Source organism: Physella acuta, unplaced genomic scaffold (assembly GCF_028476545.2).
Source record: "Physella acuta isolate Inbredline_101_S28 unplaced genomic scaffold, ASM2847654v3 ptg000405l, whole genome shotgun sequence".
Taxonomy (NCBI): domain Eukaryota; kingdom Metazoa; phylum Mollusca; class Gastropoda; family Physidae; genus Physella; species Physella acuta.
Genome location: NW_026731924.1, coordinates 360,423 through 381,989, shown reverse-complemented (window position 1 = coordinate 381,989; position 21,567 = coordinate 360,423). Strand labels below are relative to the sequence as shown.

General features: G+C 48.5%; 1 protein-coding gene across 3 annotated transcripts in view; it reads right to left on the bottom strand.

Annotated features, from left to right (window-relative positions):
* Positions 1–1,771: 1,771 nt before the first annotated feature.
* LOC131942398 (uncharacterized) overlaps positions 1,772–21,567 on the bottom strand; it is a 36,696-nt gene continuing 16,900 nt past the window's right edge. For 2 of the 3 annotated variants that reach the window (XM_059302246.1, XM_059302245.1), the window contains exons 3-22: positions 21,347–21,534; positions 19,679–19,716; positions 19,090–19,308; positions 18,297–18,439; positions 17,617–17,751; positions 16,826–17,065; positions 15,630–15,746; positions 15,049–15,115; positions 14,432–14,517; positions 13,877–13,930; positions 13,493–13,665; positions 13,206–13,310; positions 12,794–12,819; positions 11,764–11,816; positions 11,568–11,618; positions 3,475–3,617; positions 3,101–3,264; positions 2,581–2,687; positions 2,299–2,416; positions 1,772–1,929 (exon numbers count right to left, since the gene is read on the bottom strand). In XM_059302246.1, the coding sequence (XP_059158229.1) occupies positions 2,663–2,687; positions 3,101–3,264; positions 3,475–3,617; positions 11,568–11,618; positions 11,764–11,816; positions 12,794–12,819; positions 13,206–13,310; positions 13,493–13,665; positions 13,877–13,930; positions 14,432–14,517; positions 15,049–15,115; positions 15,630–15,746; positions 16,826–17,065; positions 17,617–17,751; positions 18,297–18,439; positions 19,090–19,308; positions 19,679–19,716; positions 21,347–21,534 (2,027 nt within the window). In that variant the 3' untranslated portion in view covers positions 1,772–1,929; positions 2,299–2,416; positions 2,581–2,662. The remainder of the gene's footprint in view (positions 1,930–2,298; positions 2,417–2,580; positions 2,688–3,100; positions 3,265–3,474; positions 3,618–11,567; positions 11,619–11,763; positions 11,817–12,793; positions 12,820–13,205; positions 13,311–13,492; positions 13,666–13,876; positions 13,931–14,431; positions 14,518–15,048; positions 15,116–15,629; positions 15,747–16,825; positions 17,066–17,616; positions 17,752–18,296; positions 18,440–19,089; positions 19,309–19,678; positions 19,717–21,346; positions 21,535–21,567) is intronic. The other variant, XM_059302247.1, reaches the window with a different exon arrangement.

The following is a 21,567-nucleotide window of genomic DNA, read 5'->3' as shown; positions in this document are numbered from 1 at the left end:
TAGCCACAAAAACCCACAATGTGCCAATAGCCACAAAAACCCACAATGTGCCAATAGCCACAAAAACCCACAATGTGCCAATAGCCACAAAAACCCACAATGTGCCAAGAGCCACAAAAACCCACAATGTGCCAATAGCCACAAAAACCCACAATGTGCCAATAGCCACAAAAACCCACAATGTGCCAATAGCCACAAAAACCCACAATGTGCCAATAGCCACAAAAACCCACAATGTGCCAATAGCCCCAAAAACCCACAATGTGCCAATAGCCACAAAAACCCACAATGTGCCAATAGCCACAAAAACCCACAATGTGCCAATAGCCACAAAAACCCACAATGTGCCAATAGCCACAAAAACCCACAATGTGCCAATAGCCACAAAAACCCACTATATACCAATAGCCACAAAGGCCCACAAAGTGCCAATAGACACAAAGGCCCACAACTCTGCAGTTTACCTCATTAATTTTCTTGTCCTCAAGCCTTGATAGAATGACCTCATCAGTGATGTCCTCAGCTCTCAGCTTTGGCTCCGTCTGATTGGCTTTCTGTAATTAAATAAATTATTTCTGTCATAGATGTGGGTCTGATTGCCCTTCTGTAATTAAATAAATTATTTCTGTCATAGATGTGAGTCTGATTGCCCTTCTGTAATTAAATAAATTATTTCTGTCATAGATGTGGGTCTGATTGGCTTTCTGTAATTAAATAAATTATTTCTGTCATAGATGTGAGTCTGATTGCCCTTCTGTAATTAAATAAATTATTTCTGTCATAGATGTGGGTCTGATTGGCTTTCTGTAATTAAATAAATTATTTCTGTCAAAGATGTCAGTCTGATCTAGGAGGGACGAGAACCTACACTCAAATTTTACTGAGGCCAAAATTATCTGGCTAAATGTAAACTGTGAAAGATTTTGATCTTACTTTTTCTTTTTTGCCTTTTTTCTTCAACTTTGGAAAATAGTTTGGTGATGCAATGTCAGGAAATCTCTCCCTAGCTTTTTCTGCTAGCAGCTTCATTCTTTTGGCTGGAGAAAATATAGGGAGAAAACTCTGTTAAAATATTCATCAGGTGCCCTGAATGGTTATGATAAAAAAAAAAGATTTGATGAAATCTAGTGATAAACAGTTTTATACATTAGAAAAGTTAAACTGACCTTCAAGGTCATCCAGCTGGTCAGTCAACTGGTTCATCTTGTCCTGTAGGAGGTCCAGGGTGTAGATCAGCTTCTCCAGGTGCTGTTCTTCCAGTGTCATCGCCTGGGGCAGCGGTGGTGTGTGTGTGTGTGGGGGGGGGGGGGTGAAAGTGAGAGATCCATACATTAAATATAAAAAGGTCAGATCTCGGACACCACCCCACTAGCCCCACCTGCCTTCCTATTGGGGTGGGGTCCCTGACCTACCCAGAGATGTCCACCATAACCTCACCCAATACAAAATCAAACATTTAAAAAATTGTGTATTACATTAACTAGAAATTATACTGCAAGTTTCAAATCCCCCCCCCCCCCCAAAAAAAAACAACCCCAAAGCAAAATGTTTGAAAGAAACCCTGCTCCACCATCCATAACTTACCACTTTTTCAATGTTCATTCCTTTTTGGGCAGGCAACAAGTTAGGGTTAAATGTTTTCTGGTCGGTTGGAGTTTTCTTCTTAGCTTTACCTGTATTGTATAATTTTGGGAAAACAAAATGACAAATGTGCTTAAAACAATGTCACCTTAAGATGTTAAAGACAATGCGTAGATTTATATCATACCTTTTTTCGTTTCCACAGGTACAGCCTCCCCCTCCACCTTGTTACCTTCATCCTCCACTGCCGGCTGGTCTGAAACTTCCACTTCCGGTTTATGATAGCGAGGCTTCTGATCTGCAACCGTCGCCTCAAACACGATCTCGTAAAACGGAAGTCGGTCAGGACTGGAGGAAAGTAGAATTTGTTTACTGGCTTGGTCTGTCATTGGTCAAGTAAAGCCACGTGACATATGGTCAAGAACAGCTCACAACAACACACAATAATGTGTAACAAGGTCACTGGTGTTGTGATTACATTCTGAGTTTGTTTGCCCATGGCAAGTAAAAACATGTTTTTTTCATGGCTTTCTATGGAGGGGGAGGGAGCGGGGAGGGGGAGGGAGCGGGGTGGTGGGGGCGCTACGAGACAAAGACAAGAAAATGACCCACACCCTCATGAAATAATGAACCCACACCCTCATGAAATAATGAAACAGTTACTCGGTTCTTCAAGTGCATAAAAAAAAAAGTTAGAAGAAATGTCTGGTCACTCACTTAATGATGCAATACTTGTTGAGAAAGTCCAGAGGGTCCCTGGATGTCCATCAGGTCATCGGGCAGCACGGGGGCCTCGGCTGGCCTTGACCTTCTCGGCCGAGATAAATGCTTGGGGCTGAAATAAATGTGACGTCAGCACCGTCTGGTCTGGGATATCGTGACGTCAGCATTTGGTTTAATAGCTCACTCAGTAAATGTAGCAAGAAATGACAGAAGTGACAGCAAGTGTACATGGGACAGAAGTGTACGCAATCTAATGTTTAAGACATGTGTACTCACATGCGCCTGACTTTGGGCGCCGCCCTTCTCTTGACTGGCACGTCTGTGGGCGTGGCCTGGGGCGGGGCTTCCACCGAGAATTTCATCTTCTGTTTTCTTTTCTCAGGCTGTGGGGAGAAGGCAGGAACTTTATTACACGATTGGTCAACCCATGACCAAGGTTAGTATGACCTAATGACTAAGGCCAGTGTGACCTACTGACTAAGGCCAGTGTGACCTACTGACCAAGGTTAGTGTGACCTACTGACCAAGTTTAGCGTGACCTACTGACCAAGTTAGCGTGACCTACTGACCAAGTTAGCGTGACCTACTGACCAAGGTTAGCGTGACCTACTGACCAAGGTTAGCGTGACCTACTGACCAAGGTTAGCGTGGCCTACTGACTGTCTAACGTGACCTAGTGACCAAGTTTAGCGTGACCTACTGACCAAGGTTAGCGTGACCTACTGACCAAGTTTAGCGTGACCTACTGACCAAGGTTAGCGTGACCTACTGACCAAGGTTAGCGTGACCTACTGACCTGCTTATCCTCGATCTCCGGCAGGTCAGGAACCTCGGGTAGTTCCAGCTCTGGCAGGGGCGGCTCCTCCTGCTGGGGGGTGGGGGCTTGGTGGGGGGCTTGGTGTAGGGGGCGGGCGGCGTCCGTTTCCTCACTGGGGGTGGGGACGGAAGTCTCGGTGGGCTCTAGAAAACAAGAATAAGATTATTGCTCGAGGGGGTGGGGGTTAGGGGGTGGGCAGTGAATTCGATGAGTGAGTACTCTATTATCAATATACCTGGGGTGTGTGGGGGGGGGGGGGGGGGGTGAGTAGCAGATTCTGGTGTGTGTGTGTATTTGGGGGGGGGGGGGGGAATTCATTATTTGGGGTGGAGTGTGGAGTAAGAATGACGAACCTTTGGTGGGGGAGTGACTGGTCTCTCTACTTTCGTTTTCTTGACCACTTCTCGGCGTTTGACCTTGACCGGCTCTCTCTGGATTACTTCCCCTGTCTTGTTCGTGTCGCCATCTTGGTTCTTGTCGTCCTGTCCCTCGGTGGCTGTGGTCAGACGTGACATTAAATAGATCACGTCATTCACGTGACATTAAATAGATCACGCCATTCACGTGACATTAAATAGATCAATAAGTAATAAAACCAGTGTTTCTTCCAGACTTTTTTCTCCAGGGGGACGGGGGGGGGGGGGGGACGGGGGGGGGGGACGACTTGATATTTTCGGGGGGCGGGGGGGGGGGGGGGGCCGACACTGGTAAAAAGTATATATTCTCTGACTTAAGTAATATTTTACTATTCCAGGACTGTCGACACAATTATGAAGCTATTGACATTACTGGAAAAAAAAACCGGTCAAAGAGGAAAAAAAGCAAACAAATAGTAACGAGATAGCCAACCCGCTACAAACAACTGGAGCAGAGTACTAGCAGTACAAAAACATACCCTCACTAAAGCCACTGCTACCATCTGGAGCACAGTACTAGCAGTACAAAAACATACCCTCACTAAAGCCACTGCTACCATCTGGAGCACAGTACTAGCAGTACAAAAACATACCCTCTCACTAAAGCCACTGCTACCATCTGGAGCAGAGTACTAGCAGTACAAAAACATACCCTCACTAAAGCCACTGCTACCATCTGGAGCACAGTACTAGCAGTACAAAAACATACCCTCACTAAAGCTCCCATCTGAAGCACAGTACTAGCAGTACAAAAACATACCCTCACTAAAGCTCCCATCTGAAGCACAGTACTAGCAGTACAAAAACATACCCTCACTAAAGCTCCCATCTGAAGCACAGTACTAGCAGTACAAAAACATACCCTCACTAAAGCTCCCATCTGAAGCACAGTACTAGCAGTACAAAAACATACCCTCACTAAAGCTCCCATCTGAAGCACAGTACTAGCAGTACAAAAACATACCCTCACTAAAGCTCCCATCTGAAGCACAGTACTAGCAGTACAAAAACATACCCTCACTAAAGCTCCCATCTGAAGCACAGTACTAGCAGTACAAAAAACATACCTCACTAAAGCTCCCATCTGAAGCACAGTACTAGCAGTACAAAAACATACCCTCACTAAAGCTCCCATCTGAAGCACAGTACTAGCAGTACAAAAACATACCCTCACTAAAGCTCCCATCTGAAGCACAGTACTAGCAGTACAAAAACATACCCTCACTAAAGCTCCCATCTGAAGCACAGTACTAGCAGTACAAAAACATACCCTCACTAAAGCTCCATCTGAAGCCACAGTACTAGCAGTACAAAAACATACCCTCACTAAAGCTCCCATCTGAAGCACAGTACTAGCAGTACAAAAACATACCCTCACTAAAGCTCCCATCTGAAGCACAGTACTAGCAGTACAAAAACATACCCTCACTAAAGCTCCCATCTGAAGCACAGTACTAGCAGTACAAAAACATACCCTCACTAAAGCTCCCATCTGAAGCACAGTACTAGCAGTACAAAAACATACCCTCACTAAAGCTCCCATCTGAAGCACAGTACTAGCAGTACAAAAACATACCCTCACTAAAGCTCCCATCTGAAGCACAGTACTAGCAGTACAAAAACATACCCTCACTAAAGCTCCCATCTGAAGCACAGTACTAGCAGTACAAAAACATACCCTCACTAAAGCTCCCATCTGGAGCACAGTACTAGCAGTACAAAAACATACCCTCACTAAAGCCACGGCTTCCATCTGGAGCCAGAGATTTGATCTTCATGGCCCTGACCCTTGTCGCATCCAGCGTCTCCCAGTCGCTCATTCGCACCTCCATAGTCGTCCCGTCAGGTACCTCCACACACAGGTAAATACACACACAACTGTCCCACACACACGACTAACCCGCACACAACGGTAGGAAATCCTTTGATTCGGTCCATCTATTTACCGTGCAACACACCGCAGACCGAAAAAACCCATAGACACAAATCGATCAGGGTTGGCGTACGCCGTGGTAGAGAGTCTGAACAGGAACTCTAAGTACCATGTAATTAAGGTGTACAGTGTACAGGTGGACCATGTGTACAGGTGGACCAGGTGTACAGGTGGTCCAGGTGCAGAGTTTCTTCCAGGCATTTCTTCGGGGGGGGGGGGGGGGGGGGGGGGCTCAGCCCACACGAAGAAAGTCTACCGCCTCCCCCCCCCCCCCCGGAACGAATGAAATTTATAATAAAAAATATATACTTTTAACGGTGTCCGCCCCCCCTCCCCCCACCACCCCCCCCCCCCCCCCGAAAATTTCAAGTGCCCCCCCCCCTCCCCGGAGATGGGCAGGTGTAAAGGTGTACAGGTGTACAGTGGACCTATGGTAAGTACCCATTACACATCCAGCCTCGTGTCACGACGTCCACACGAGCCGACCAAGGCCCGACAATTCAAGGATTGTTTCACTCAATTTTCAAACGTCGACTTTTTATTGGCACTAATTTTCTGAACACAAAAGGCGCCATTGATTGCAGTGATTGATCTCTGACCCCCGAAGCGTGACCGACGTCACATTTAACACCGTCACGCGTGAGATGACGTGAATGTGAAACTAGTTGTCTCCTCTGGGGCTCGCCTAGACCGCCATTGTTGGGCCAGCAGTAAAAAAAATAGTTGCGGATCTTCGCGGAGAAGCTGATGCTAAAAATAGACACTACACCGGAGATTTATGAATGAAACTACTGGTGTTGATCTTGTTGTCAACTTCCACAAATCAACAACCGGCGGCCATCTTTGATTGGCAGCACGCCACGCCAGATTTGTTAAAATGCTTGTCACGACGGTTAAATATAAAACCGTTATGAATAGAGTAGGCTAAATAAAGACGTCATCTGCTGAATGGTTTAACCCCAATGTATTGGCTAATGAAATTAGGCTAATTAAAGGCGTATTGATGTCCTGAAAAAATACTTTGAACGAAGTTGACTTTTGTTAAAATAAACGCCTTACCCCCCTCCATCGCCCCACCCATTACCTGGTTGTTTAAATATCTCACGTAACGTAACAACAAATGCTGACGTCACCACAACATCAACCCAATCCTGTCCTGCTCCGTTACCCCACCCTTGATTTATCCCATCGATTAATGCTGTCTGATGATCCACTCAAGAAATTGGCGAGTCATGAAACAAGTGCCAGAAGACTTGAGGGGGGAGGTTTTAGGAGTGGAATCTTAGGTGTCAGGATGTTCTTGGTGAGGGGGGTGGGTGGGGGTGGTGTCTGTCAACACAAAAACTAAATTACTGTCATGATGTGGGGGGGGGGGGGTAGGAAGGGGGTGGTACCAGTTGAAGAGGGAGGAAGACAATTCTACATCATCGTCGTCATATAGTGTGACGTCACAAGGGCGTTACCTAAGTGTAGACAGTACCCCCCCCCCCCCCCCTTCCCAATCGCGTGGTCCCATAAGTATGACGAAATCAAAATAAATCGATCCTCCCCCACAGCGAGAATCAATCAATCAATCAATCAATCAATCAATCAATCAATCAATTAACGTATCGAACACAGCCGGCGCCATGTTATTATTACAGGTGAGAACAATAGGCTAAGTGTGGGTAGGATTTCAAGGGTACGGCTAAACCTATAGTTACCTCCAGCAGTCACGCTTCAGTGAACACGACACAAATTGCAATCACGAATGTGGGCACTTGAACTACCGGACAATGGCGAGCAACTGGGCATGTGGGCTACCGGTCAACCATGCTACAGGGCATGTGGGCTACCGGTCAATCGAGTGGGGCTACCTACCCATTGAACTACCATCTTATTGACATGTCATCCAGCTACCTATCGAGGTGAGTAGCGAGTAGCGATAGACCTAGGTAGCCTGTATCCTTCACTCAGATTATTGTTGGCGCACAGGGATGACTCAGTGACACAACGACACATATAAACATACAGAAAGACAGACAGACAGACAAACATACACTTTACTGAGGAATAGGAGTTAATGTGGTCCAGTTGTTAGACCCACAGGGACAACAGACTACGCGGTGGGGGGGGGGTTGTCAGAGGTGCAGCTCGATTCACCCACCCCTCCGCCCACCCTTCTAGCGACATTCTGGTAGATTCGATCAACACAGTCTTAAAGTTTAATTTTAAGAGAAATATCAGAGCATGTAGTTAAATCAACCGTCTAGGTGACACATGTAACGGTGTAATGAAGTCAACCGTCTAGGTCTAGGCTAGGTGACACATGTAACGGTGTAATGAAGTCAACCGTCTAGGCCTAGGCTAGGTGACACATGTAACGGTGTAATGAAGTCAACCGTCTAGGTCTAGGCTAGGTGACACATGTAACGGTGTAATGAAGTCAACCGTCTAGGCCTAGGCTAGGCGACACATGTAACGGTGTAATGAAGTCAACCGTCTAGGCCTAGGCTAGGTGACACATGTAACGGTGTAATGAAGTCAACCGTCTAGGCCTAGGCTAGGCGACACATGTAACGGTGTAATGAAGTCAACCGTCTAGGCCTAGGCTAGGCGACACATGTAACGGTGTAATGAAGTCAACCGTCTAGGCCTAGGCTAGGCGACACATGTAACGGTGTAATGAAGTCAACCGTCTAGGCCTAGGCTAGGCGACACATGTAACGGTGTAATGAAGTCAACCGTCTAGGCCTAGGCTAGGCGACACATGTAACGGTGTAATGAAGTCAACCGTCTAGGCCTAGGCTAGGCGACACATGTAACGGTGTAATGAAGTCAACCGTCTAGGCCTAGGCTAGGTGACACATGTAACGGTGTAATGAAGGTTGAGGGTAACGGTTACTACACCATACCCCACACATTATAGCCCCCACACCATAGCCCCCCCCCACACACACACCACAGCCCCCCACACACACCATAGCCCCCCACACACCATAGCCCCCCCCAAACACCATAGCCCCCCACACCACATCCCACACAGCATAGCCCCCACACCACATCCCACACACCATAGCCCCCACACACACCATAGCCCCCACACACACCATAGCCCCCACACCACAGCCCCCACACACACCATAGCCCCCCCACACACCATAGCCCCCACACACACCATAGCCCCCCACACCACATCCCACACAGCATAGCCCCCACACCACAGCCCCCACACCATAGCCCACACACCATAGCCCCCACACACACCATAGCCCCCACACCACAGCCCCCACACCACAGCCCCCACACACCATAGCCCCCACACACACCACAGCCCCCCACACCACATCCCACACACCATAGCCCCCACACCACAGCCCCCACACCATAGCCCACACACCATAGCCCCCACACACACCATAGCCCCCCCCCCACACCACAGCCCCCACACCACAGCCCACACACCATAGCCCCCACACACACCATAGCCCCCCACACACACCACAGCCCCCACACCACAGCCCCCACACCACAGCCCACACACCACAGCCCCCACACCATAGCCCCCACACACATCATAGCCCCCCACACACATCATAGCCCCCCACACACACCATAGCCCCCCAGACACACCATAGCCCCCCACACACACCATAGCCCCCACACCACAGCCCCCACACACACCATAGCCCCCACACACACCATAGCCACCCACACACACCATAGCCCCCACACACACCATAGCCCCCCACACACACCATAGCCCCCACACACACCATAGCCCCCCACACACACCATAGCCCCCCACACACACCATAGCCCCCCACACACACCATAGCCCCCACACCACAGCCCCCACACACACCATAGCCCCCCCACACACACCATAGCCCCCACACCATAGCCCCCCCCACACACCATAGCCCCCACACCATAGCCCCCACACACACCATAGCCCCCACACCATAGCCGCCACACACACCATAGCCCCCACACCATAGCCCCCACACACACCATAGCCCCCCCACACACACCACAGCCCCCACACACACCATAGCCCCCCCCCCCACACCACAGCCCCCCCACACACCACAGCCCCCCACACACCACAGCCCCCCCACACACCACAGCCCCCCCACACCACAGCCCCCCCCACACACCATAGCCCCCCACACACCACAGCCCCCCCACACACCACAGCCCCCCACACCACAGCCCCCACACACAACATAGCCCCCCCACACACCACAGCCCCCACACACACCACAGCCCACACACCACAGCCCCCACACACACCACAGCCCCCCACACCACAGCCCCCCCACACAACATAGCCCCACCACACACCACAGCCCCCACACACACCACAGCCCCCCACACCACAGCCCCCACACACACCACAGCCCCCACACACACCACAGCCCCCACACACACCACAGCCCCCACACCACAGCCCCCACACACACCATAGCCCCCACACCACAGCCCCCACACACACCATAGCCCCCACACACACCATAGCCCCCACACCACAGCCCCCACACCACAGCCCCCACACACACCATAGCCCCCACACACCATAGCCCCCACACCACAGCCCCCACACACACCACAGCCCCCACACCACAGCCCCCACACACACCACAGCCCCCACACACACCATAGCCCCCACACCACAGCCCCCACACACACCATAGCCCCCACACACACCATAGCCCCAACACACCATAGCCCCCACACCACAGCCCCCACACACACCATAGCCCCCACACACACCATAGCCCCAACACACCATAGCCCCCACACCACAGCCCCCACACACACCACAGCCCCCACACACACCATAGCCCCCACACACACCATAGCCCCCACACACACCATAGCCCCCACACCACAGCCCCCCCCCACACACACCACAGCCCCCCACACACACCATAGCCCCCCACACACACCACAGCCCCCACACACACCACAGCCCCCACACACACCACAGCCCCCACACACACCACAGCCCCCACACACACCACAGCCCCCACACACACCACAGCCCCCACACCATAGCCCCCCCACACACACCATAGCCCCCCACACACACCATAGCCCCCCACACACACCACAGCCCCCCACACACACCACAGCCCCCCACACACACCACAGCCCCCCACCACCACATCCCACACAGCATAGCCCCCCACACCACACCCCCCACACACACCACACCCCCCACACACACCATAGCCCCCCACACACACCATAGCCCCCACACACACCATAGCCCCCCACACACACCATAGCCCCCCACACACACCATAGCCCCCCACACACACCATAGCCCCCCACACACACCATAGCCCCCCACACACACCATAGCCCCCCCACACACCATAGCCCCCCACACCACATCCCACACAGCATAGCCCCCCACACCACACCCCACACACCACAGCCCCCACACACACCACAGCCCCCACACACACCATAGCCCCCCACACACACCATAGCCCCAACACCACAGCCCCCACACACACCATAGCCCCCACACACACCACAGCCCCCCCACACACACCACAGCCCCCACACCATAGCCCCCCCCCACACACACCACAGCCCACAAACCATAGCCCCCACACATATAGCCACCACACATATTATAGCCCCCCCCATACCCCCACACACCATACCCCCACACACCATATCACCCCACACCATACCCCCCCCCCCCCACACACACACACAGACCACACTAATGATGACGCAAGCTAAATTATACAATCCACTCACGATGGTTTAAAAAATTCCTTCCCACTCTCATAAATAAAACATGTCATACTTGGTCTATGACGTCATCGCCAGCAATTACCATATCTAGAACCGGAAATTGAGCGGCCGCCATTGAATGAAGGGGACAGACTAGCGTGACAGTCTTAGACGACAGCTGGTCGCGATCACGTGACAGCTATAACACATTGGGGGCGGTGTTTGAAACACGGGGGCGGAGCTTGAATATCGAGCTTTTAAAACATGAACCTGACTGGCTAATCTAAAACATGAACCTGACTGGCTAATCTAAAACATGGACCTGACTGGCTAATCTAAAAATAGCGAAACAAAAACTCACCAATGTGTTCTGGCTGAGGAGGAATGACGTCAGGGATGACGTCAGTCTCACCTGGTGTCAAAGGTAAAACACACACACACAGTAAGAAATGAACCCGTAATTAAGCGTTGAATTAAGATTTGAACTATGAGTTAGAAATAGGCAAGCACATGGAAGTTAAGCGGGTGAAGTAGAGTTATTGTGAATTACAATTTACCTGCTGAGCCACTGGCGATACCTGAGTCCAGAGAATTGTTCTGTCGTCTGCGTCTGGGGGTAGAACAACAACATGGCGGTGATTGAAGGGATGAGTGTGTGTATGTGTCAGTGTGTGTGTGTCAGTGTGTGTGTGGGCATGTGTGTGGGGGTAGAACAACAACAATATGGCTGTGTTTGTATCGGTGAGTGTGTGTTTGTATCAGTGTGTGTGTGGGCGTGTGTGTGGGGGTAGAACATCAATAATATGGCTGTGTTTGTAGGGGTGAGTGTGTGTGTATGTGTCAGTGTGTGTGTGGGTGTGTCAGTGTGTGTGTGTGGGCGTGTGTGTGGGGGTAGAACAACAACAATATGGCTGTGTTTGTTGGGGTGAGTGTGTGTGTCTGTATGTGTGTGTCAGTGTGTGTGTGTGTCAGTGTGTGTGTGTGTGTCAGTGTGTGTGTGTCAGTGTGTGTGTGTGCCAGTGTGTGTGTGTCAGTGTGTGTGTCAGTGTGTGTGTGTCAGTGTGTGTGTGTCAGTGTGTGTGTAGGGGGGGGGGTCGAGCAGTCGGATAATATAGATGCTGGTCAACTTTACCTCACAGAGTCAAGAGTCGACAGAGTCATGAGTCGACAGAGTCATGAGTCGACAGAGTCATGAGTCGACAGAGTCATGGGTCGACAGAGTCATGGGTCGACAGAGTCAAGAGTCGACAGAGTCAAGAGTCGACAGAGTCATGAGTCGACAGAGTCATGAGTCGACAGAGTCAAGAGTCGACAGAGTCATGAGTCGACAGCGTCAAGAGTCGACAGAGTCATGAGTCGACAGAGTCATGGGTCGACAGAGTCATGAGTCGACAGAGTCAAGAGTCGGCAGAGTCAAGAGTCGGCAGAGTCATGAGTCGACATAGTCATGAGTCGACAGCGTCAAGAGTCAGAACAAATGCCGCTCTCCTCCCTCATAATCCCCCGCACCACCTCCCCTCCCAACGTTGTATAAAGCCGTATGTCCGCGTCACGTTTAGAGTTAAAGGTAAACTCTACTGCACCTACCTCTCGCTCGAGTCGTCGTCACTGCCCTGAAAGAAATTAGCATAAAAACATGAAATAATGTTTAGGTCATTAGCATGAAGACATAAAAAATTTGTTTAGGCCATTAAGACGTAAAAAAAATGTTAAGGTTATTAGCATAAAGACATAATTAGTATCAACATTTACTAAATCCCACTAATCAATTTTATTTAGCATATTTATAAGACAAACTAAAAAAAAATCCTCTAAAGCTTTGATCTCTATCCAGTAACATTTCAATTTGTTTTTATTTATATTGGACCAATGAAAAAGTTATTTTTTTTTAACGTCAATTTTTTTGTTTGAATCTAATTTTACTTGATGCATACATCATGCAGTGTAGAAACTTATAACAGATTTTTATCTGTGGTCAGAGATTATCTGGCCAACTGACCTCGCCACGCCTTCTCCTACTGCGTCTGTCCCTGCTGGGACTCGAACCCTGCCAGAATTTGGTCGGCTGCTTCTCTTCATGTTTCACCTCGAACTTCTTCGGCGCCTGAGGAAATTTTTGTTTAAGATCACATGAAAATTTTTTTGGGGGACAAAACAAGCAAGTAACAAAACTAAATTAGGCTTTCAGCTACACTGACTTGCTTGAATGTGTCTGCTCGAAGAATATAATATGAACAACGATAAAGACTAGACCAACCTTCCACCCCTCTAAAATAATAGACCAACCTTCCACCCCCTCTCTCCTTTCTTGAACTCGACGAACTTGGTTGTTTTTCTCTCCGACTTTTTGAGCTGGAAGGCCGGACCTTTGGGTAGGTCAAGGTCACGCTTGTCACTGAAGGGGTCTCTGGCCACAGTCACGTGACGAGATGTCTTCTGCACCGTGAAAAACTTGGGCGCTGCCAGGGGAGGTAACAATTTTAGTGCCACCAGCTAGTAGCATAGCTTAATCAAGTTAAGTGCCACTCCAGCTAGTGCATGGGTTAATCGAGTTAAGTGGCACACTAGCTAGCGGTATGGCTTCATAGAGTTAAGTTAGACCAAATTAAGATGAACTTAGACCTGATACAGCCCGTATTAAGATTTATGAACACACTAACTCTGACTGACCTTGATAGCTGACGTCACGTCGTTTTTTACCAAACGGCACATTTTCTTTGGCACCTGGGCAAGATGACGTAATTGTTACCTAACTTTTACACACACACAAACACACACAAACACGCACACACACCGTTACTACGTTCTGGATATATAAGTGTATGACAAGTGTATGACTGGTGTATGACAAGTGTATGACTGGTGTATGACAAGTGTATGACAAGTGTATGACAAGTGTATGACAAGTGTATGACAAGTGTATGACAAGTGTATGACAAGTGTATGACAAGAAAATGAATATAACGTCACCACCGAATTTAGTAGCTAAAGACAACACAGTACAATTACACAAGGGAGATAACTATTTTGTAGCTCTGTGTATATTAACATCTTAGGTATTTCCCTTTTTTTGGAGAAAAAAAAAATGTTCTAAGATATTCTTGTTTAAAATGAAACACAAAATGTAGACTAAAAGTTGACTATACACAACAAGTGATAAGTTCACACACAAACACACACACATACACACAACATGCGAGACAAGTTGACTGTTGAACGACTCACGTTCTCTGAGGAGGCGGGTTAGCTCTTCTGTCTCCTCGTCCGACGGTTTCTGTTCGAACCTCGATCTCTTGGGGGCGGCTGGTGGGCTGAGATGACATGTTATTTGTGACATGTGGTGATGTCATGTGGTGGTGACATGTGGTGATGTCATGTGGTAGGGTTTGGGTGATGTGTGGATTAAGTGAAGGATTAAGTGAATGTCTTGTGATTAAATACTTTTGACCTAATTAATGTCCTCAGACGTACTTCTAGTGACGTGAGACGTGAGCGCATCCAGCTCTAGAACGTACCCGGCTCACTGTAGGGAAAACAGAGGCGGCTGGGCTTTCCCACTTATGTTGAGGACACGGAAGCAGGTGAACTCTACTTCACCTGTCATGTACATTGCTGGGTTCGAAACCTTATCTCAAATCTTTATATTATGCAACAACCAGAGTTTCTTCCAGGCACCTCTTCTACCGCCCCCCCCGAACGAAATGAAATTTATATAATTTATATAGAAAATTTATACTTTTAACAGTGTCCGCCCCCCCCCCCCCCCCGAAGAAAGTCTACCGCCCCCCCCCCCCCCCGGAGAAAAAAGTCTGGAAGAAACACTGGCAACAACTTTGACCTGCCTGCTGTTTCCTTTTTTCGCCGGACTCCATTTTGATACAGAAACACGTGACCGCTGTCGGCGTTCTTCTGGCCAACAAAAATGTAAACAGAAACGTAAACAAAAAAATTCTACAAACGTTTAATTACCATGTTCTCAAACATCAAGACGCAAAAAATATACATTGCTAGAAAATCCCATGTACGGTCAAAGGGAGCTAATCATTAAATTTTTCAACGAGACAGGACAACCAAGAGTTAGAAAACCTAGCTAAGACAAAAAAAAAATCCAACGGTCTAAGGGAGCTAATCATTGAATATTTTCAACGAGATAAGGATAAGCAAGAGTTATCTTAAACATAGCAAAAATTACCACCCACGGTCAAGGGGAGCTAACCGTTAAATATTTTCATCGAGACAAGACAAGCAAGAGTTATTTTTACAAAGAACTGTCAAAGGGAGCTAACAATTAAATATTTTCAACGACGCAGGACAAACAAGAGTTATCTTAAATAAATAAAAATAAATAAATTACCATCCAGTGTCGATGGGAGCTAACCGTTAAATTTTTTCAACGTCGCTGGATAATAAAGAGTTATCTTACCTAGTTCTATCCCCTCATCTTCATCTTCCTCATTTCTCCTTCTTTGAATCCAGTCTCTCAGCTCATCCACTTCCTCCCCTCCTCTGCTTCTCACAGTGACCCGAAATGCGCCAGGATCTGACGTAGACACACGATACAGAGGTCAAATGAAGGTCACGTGAAGGTCAGTGTCAATGCCGTGAAATAAGTGGGTGGAGTAAATAAAACGTGTGAGGTCAACCTGTGATCTCCACACACGCAACTAGTGAGTTCAACCAGTGGCCTTGACCCTGTGTCACCTGACCTATATTGTGTGTGGCCCTGACCTTCATGTATTGGGTCCTATTACAGTTATTGAAATAAACTTTCCTCCCCCCCCTCATTGACAGCAATATTTTATAAGCTCTACAACCCCAGCCCCAACTAGACGGTGTAGACCAAGATTTGGTGCTCTACAACCCCAGCCCCAAATAGACGGTGTAGACCAAGATTTGGTGCTCTACAACCCCAGCCCCAACTAGACGGTGTAGACCAAGATTTGGTGCTCTACAACCCCAGCCCCAACTAGACGGTGTAGACCAAGATTTGGTGCTCTACAACCCCAGCCCCAACTAGACGGTGTAGACCAAGATTTGGTGCTCTACAACCCCAGCCCCAACTAGACGGTGTAGACCAAGATTTGGTGCTCTACAACCCCAGCCCCAACTAGACGGTGTAGACCAAGATTTGGTGCTCTACAACCCCAGCCCCAACTAGACGGTGTAGACCAAGATTTGGTGCTCTAAAACCCCAGCCCCAACTAGACGGTGTAGACCAAGATTTGGTGCTCTAAAACCCCAGCCCCAACTAGACGGTGTAGACCAAGATTTGGTGCTCTAAAACCCCAGCCCCAACTAGACGGTGTAGACCAAGATTTGGTGCTCTAAAATCCCAGCCCCAACTAGACGGTGTAGACCAAGATTTGGTGCTCTAAAACCCCAGCCCCAACTAGACGGTGTAGACCAAGATTTGGTGCTCTAAAACCCCAGCCCCAACTAGACGGTGTAGACCAAGATTTGGTGCTCTAAAACCCCAGCCCCTATTAGACGGTGTAGACCAAGATTTGGTGCTCTAAAACCCCAGCCCCAACTAGACGGTGTAGACCAAGATTTGGTGCTCTACAACCCCAGCCCCAACTAGACGGTGTAGACCAAGATTTGGTGCTCTAGAAAATCTACCTGACGACGGGTCATCAGTGACCCCTGACCCACTCCTGTCATCCACGACCCCCACTCTCCTGCGCCTGCTCTCCCTGGGTCCTCTAGAGATGTCCTCTCTATCCAACTCTCGGCCGTCCATGTCCTCTACATCCGTCCTTTGGCCGTCCATGTCCTCTACACCTCTCCTCTGGCCGTACATATCGTTGAGCATTTCATCAACAAAATCATCGGTGGTGACGATAGCGACACGAGGTGGATCTGAGGATTCAAAACTAGACTTTTTTACACTTAAACTAGACCTAAGTCTAAATTAGATGACATCCAGGTTAGGTCAGTTTTAAAATGTTTTTCAACAATTCTGTTGTCCACTGTGTGTTGGGCATTGGTTGGAATATGTGGTCAGCAGAAGTGAGGTCCTGTAGGTCAGCAGGTCAGGTCATGTAGGTCAGCTAAAGTAAGGTCCTGTATGTCAGCTAAAGTAAGGTCCTGTAGGTCAGCTAAAGTAAGGTCCTGTATGTCAGCTAAAGTAAGGTCCTGTAGGTCAGCTAAAGTAAGGTCCTGTAGGTCAGCAGAAGTTAGGTCCTGTAGGTCAGCAGGTCAGGTCATGTAGGTCAGCTAAAGTAAGGTCCTGTAGGTCAGCAGGTCAGGTCCTGTAGGTCAGCTAAAGTAAGGTCATGTAGGTCAGCGAGGTCTGATATAAGTGTCCACAAGTTCTCGTCAGACAGGTGTCGGTCAAGATAAAAGCTGAATGGAGGGAAAGGGGGGAGGGGGGGGAGGGGGTGGGGGGGAAGTGGGGGTCAGCAACTTACATGTTCCCAGACTCTTTAGTCGCTGGTACCTCAGGCCGTCACGTGACTGGTCAGCGCTGGTGACGTCACCGGTGTCCGCCATCCTCTGCCCCGCCCTCATCATGGCACGTTGGTAGCTGGCCAGGTCACCGTACCCTAGTGACGTCACGAGGTACATCAAGGTCACGTGTGGTTGTGTGTGGTTGTGAGTGTGGTGGTGTGTGTGGTGGTGTGTGTGGTTGTGTGTGTGGTTCTGTGTGTGGTTCTGTGTGTGGTTCTGTGTGTGGTTGTGTGTGTGGTGGTGTGTGTGGTGGTGTGTGTGGTGGTGTGTGTGGTGGTGTGTGTGGTTGTGTGTGTGGTGGTGTGTGTGGTTGTGTGTGTGGACTAGGACATTTCTATGTTAGTGTGGGTGTTTTTTTACTCTCTATGATAGACCTTAGCTCCCAGAAATTAAGCTCTCTTACTCTCTATGATAGACCTTAGCTCCCAGAAATTAAGCTCTCTTACTATATGATAGACCTTAGCTCCCAGAAATTAAGCTCATGAGACCTTACCTCCCAGAAATTAAGCTCTTTTTCTATGATAGACCTTAGCTCCCAGAAATTAAGCTCCCTTACTCTCTATGATAGACCTTAGCTCCCAGAAATTAAGCTCTCTTACTATATGATAGACCTTAGCTCCCAGAAATTGAGCTCCCTTACTCTCTATGATAGACTTAAGCTCCTCCTCTGACGACGGTACCTTCCAGTTGCCCGGATGTTTCCACAGATGCGGGTCACGTGGTCTGTCACGCTTCCAGAACCGGAAACCGCCCCCTGTCATGGCGGGAATATCCTCGTGAACGCTGGAGAGAAAAATGTCTGGAATCTGATTGGTTCAGCTCTCTCGATCAACAACGTCACGGTTTAGGGGTCGTGAGCAACGTCATACATAACCTCTCTTCTCCCCTCCCCCTTTTTTAAAAAAAACATTTTTTGCAAGGGTGTATGACTAGGATTAGATTATTTTACCAAAAACATTATTTGAATTATTTCCCTTTGTGAACAAAATACGCCATTTTATACTGAAAATGCTTGCTGATGTGGGGCAAAATTACTTGACGTGATACATTGATCAATGCTAAAATAATTTACACAAAAAATACTAAAAAAACATACAACAGCTGCTAAGATTTTTAAAATTCAAAAGTATGGTGTGAAGTCACACCCCTCCTCTCCTCATCACAAAATTCTGACCCCCCCCCCCCCCCCCATACATACCCACACCCTACGAGTTTATGGACACTGTGTTGCTTTAATTATTTCTAAATAATGTTTTAATTAAAAAAAATTGTACAAGCTTGTACTTTAATTTAAAAAAGTTCTGGTGTGATTATACTGCTGATACGTAGTGTAAAGGTGAAGGTCATTTGGTGTTTGAGGTGGGGCACCAGCTGAAGTAATATAAGAGAGGTAACCTGCAGTAGTCTAAGGGCGGTAACTTGTCCAAACTTACTGAGGTTTTGCGCTCTTGCTGCAGCCGTAACACAGCCCAGCTCTCTGGCAGCCGGTGCAGAAGCCGGGGAACGACCAGACAGCTTCCCGCCGGTCCAGCTCCCGGAGCTGTTTCTGGTGCAGGAGGATGGAGGCGACAATCTGGACGTAGGTCGCTTGACCAGCCAGGAGGGAGTGGCGGAGGAAGGTGAAGGACGGGAGGTTGGGCAGCTGGTTCAAGCTGAGGAGGGAGATCAGCAACAACAGCAACAACATCAACATCATTAGCATCAGCAGCAACAACAACAACAGCAACAACAACAACAGTAACAACAATAACAACAACAACAGCAGCAACAACACCAGCATCATGGGCAGCAACAACAACAACACCAGCAACAACACCACAACAATCACACAACCACCAACACCACCCTTGACAACTGCCAACTTAACACCACAACCTACAGCACCAAAATTTCCGTAACCACCACCAGCACCAACAGCACCAACAAAAACACCACCACTATCATCAACATCAACTAAACATTGTTTACGTCACCAACGTTGTAAGTGATGACGTCAACTGACGGAAGTAAAACGTCACAAACCTTTCAGCTACAAAAGACACGTCATCCACAGCTATTTCCTGAAAATAAAGTGATGTCAGTTAGCAATTTGTGACATTCTTGGATTAATTCTTCCAATTTTATTTAAGCCTCGATTTCAGTATGATCCAGCCCCACCCTTTCAGTCATCTTTTAACCTTAACCCCCCTCCCCCCACCCAAACCCTCTGCCCGGTATTGTCAGTGTCATGTGTCAGAACTTTTCTTGACAAGTTGACAGAATCTTGACCAGATGACGAATCTTGACAGTTTTTGTAGAAAACAACTGTTTCACCCGCCCCAACCTACCCCATTTAATCTGCAGTGTTTCTTTCAAGTATTTTTCTCCAAAGAGAGAGAGAGAGAGAGAGAGAGGTGGGGGGGGGGGGGGGTGTGGGGGGCATTCGATGATTGGGGCGAGACTTAAAAGTATATATTTTCTATATCAATTATATTTTTTTTCGGGGATGGGGGGGGGATGCCTGAAAGAAACTCTGTTGTACCTGTATCAGCCTGTCCCCTACCCCGCCTGTTAACGCCCCTGTCATCACATTGAACAGCCCTGTGCCCCCCCCCCCCCCCCCCCTGTGATCATTGATTAAGTCGACACCAGATCACACGCCGATCACAGGCTGATTGAGATCGTCTCCCATTACCCTCAATTACCGCCCCTTGTCCCCGTGTACCTACACGACCCGGCATTATCACCCCTGCCGGTGTATGGCTAATCCCACGCCGTATCTGTCGGGCAGACTTCATTACCCGACCCCTACACAACAGCCCGGGGGTCTATTGAGGGACTTTCACTACCCGCGGCTTTAGAATTGGCTGCGACCCGGCACCGCCCACTTTACCCCAGACAAAGTGGCGCAACTAGACCGATCACCGCGACAGGGGCAGGTAAGACGCCATCAAAGGGCGACAATTTCCTTGAACGGTTCTGGTCGGACTAGTTGGAAAGTTTGGGACACTAAATGTTGGGTATAAAAAAATGTTTGTTCTTTAAGTTCGATCGATCTCTGGTGAACTTATTGATTTTTTCGTTGGTGTTGACATTGTATAGATAAGTTTTATTTCAGCCAGGAATGTCAGCAATACACTGACGGGGTGGGGTGGGGCTGGGATAGAATGAACTAGAATATCGTGCACTTTATTGATTCGTTCATCCGGCTCTTAATTTACATACCAAAAATATTCTATGATTAATTAATTAATTAATTAATTAGTTGGTTGCCAGCCTTCTGTCACACAGTGAAAGTAACTTGTGTCGTTTTGTGTGTGTATGTGTGTGTGTTTGTGTGTGTGTGTGTTTGTGTGTGTGTGTGTGTGTTTGTGTGTGTTTGGGTGTTTCTGTGTGTGTGCGTTTGTGTGTGTTTGTGTGTGTGTGTGTTTGTGTGTGTGTGTTTGTGTGTGTGTTTGTGTGTTTCTGTGTGTGTGCGTTTGTGTGTGTTTGTATGTGTGTGTGTGTGTGTTTGTATGTGTTTGTGTTTGTATGTGTGTGTTTGTATGTGTGCGTGTGTTTGTATGCGTGTGTTTGTATGCGTGTGTGTGTGTGGTATATATTTTGTTTATGTGTTGTCGGGATATGTGTTATCTGCGTTGACCTATAGATGACCTACCACTCACCACAGTCGGGAGGTTGACCTACTAAATGACCTACTAAATGACCTACCACAGTCGGGAGGTTGACCAAGACGTTGGCTGTGAGCTCCATCCTCCTGCTGTCCTGACTCTGGGCCGTGACGTCATAGCGGTTGTCATGGCGACTGCTGTAGGTCAAAGGTCCTGACCTTGAGTAGTCCGGCTTGGCTGGGGCTGGGGCTTTGGGCAGACGCCACTCCAGGGGGGTCCGGGGCCAGTCTGTGTGTGTGTGGGGGGGGGGGGGAAGTTATC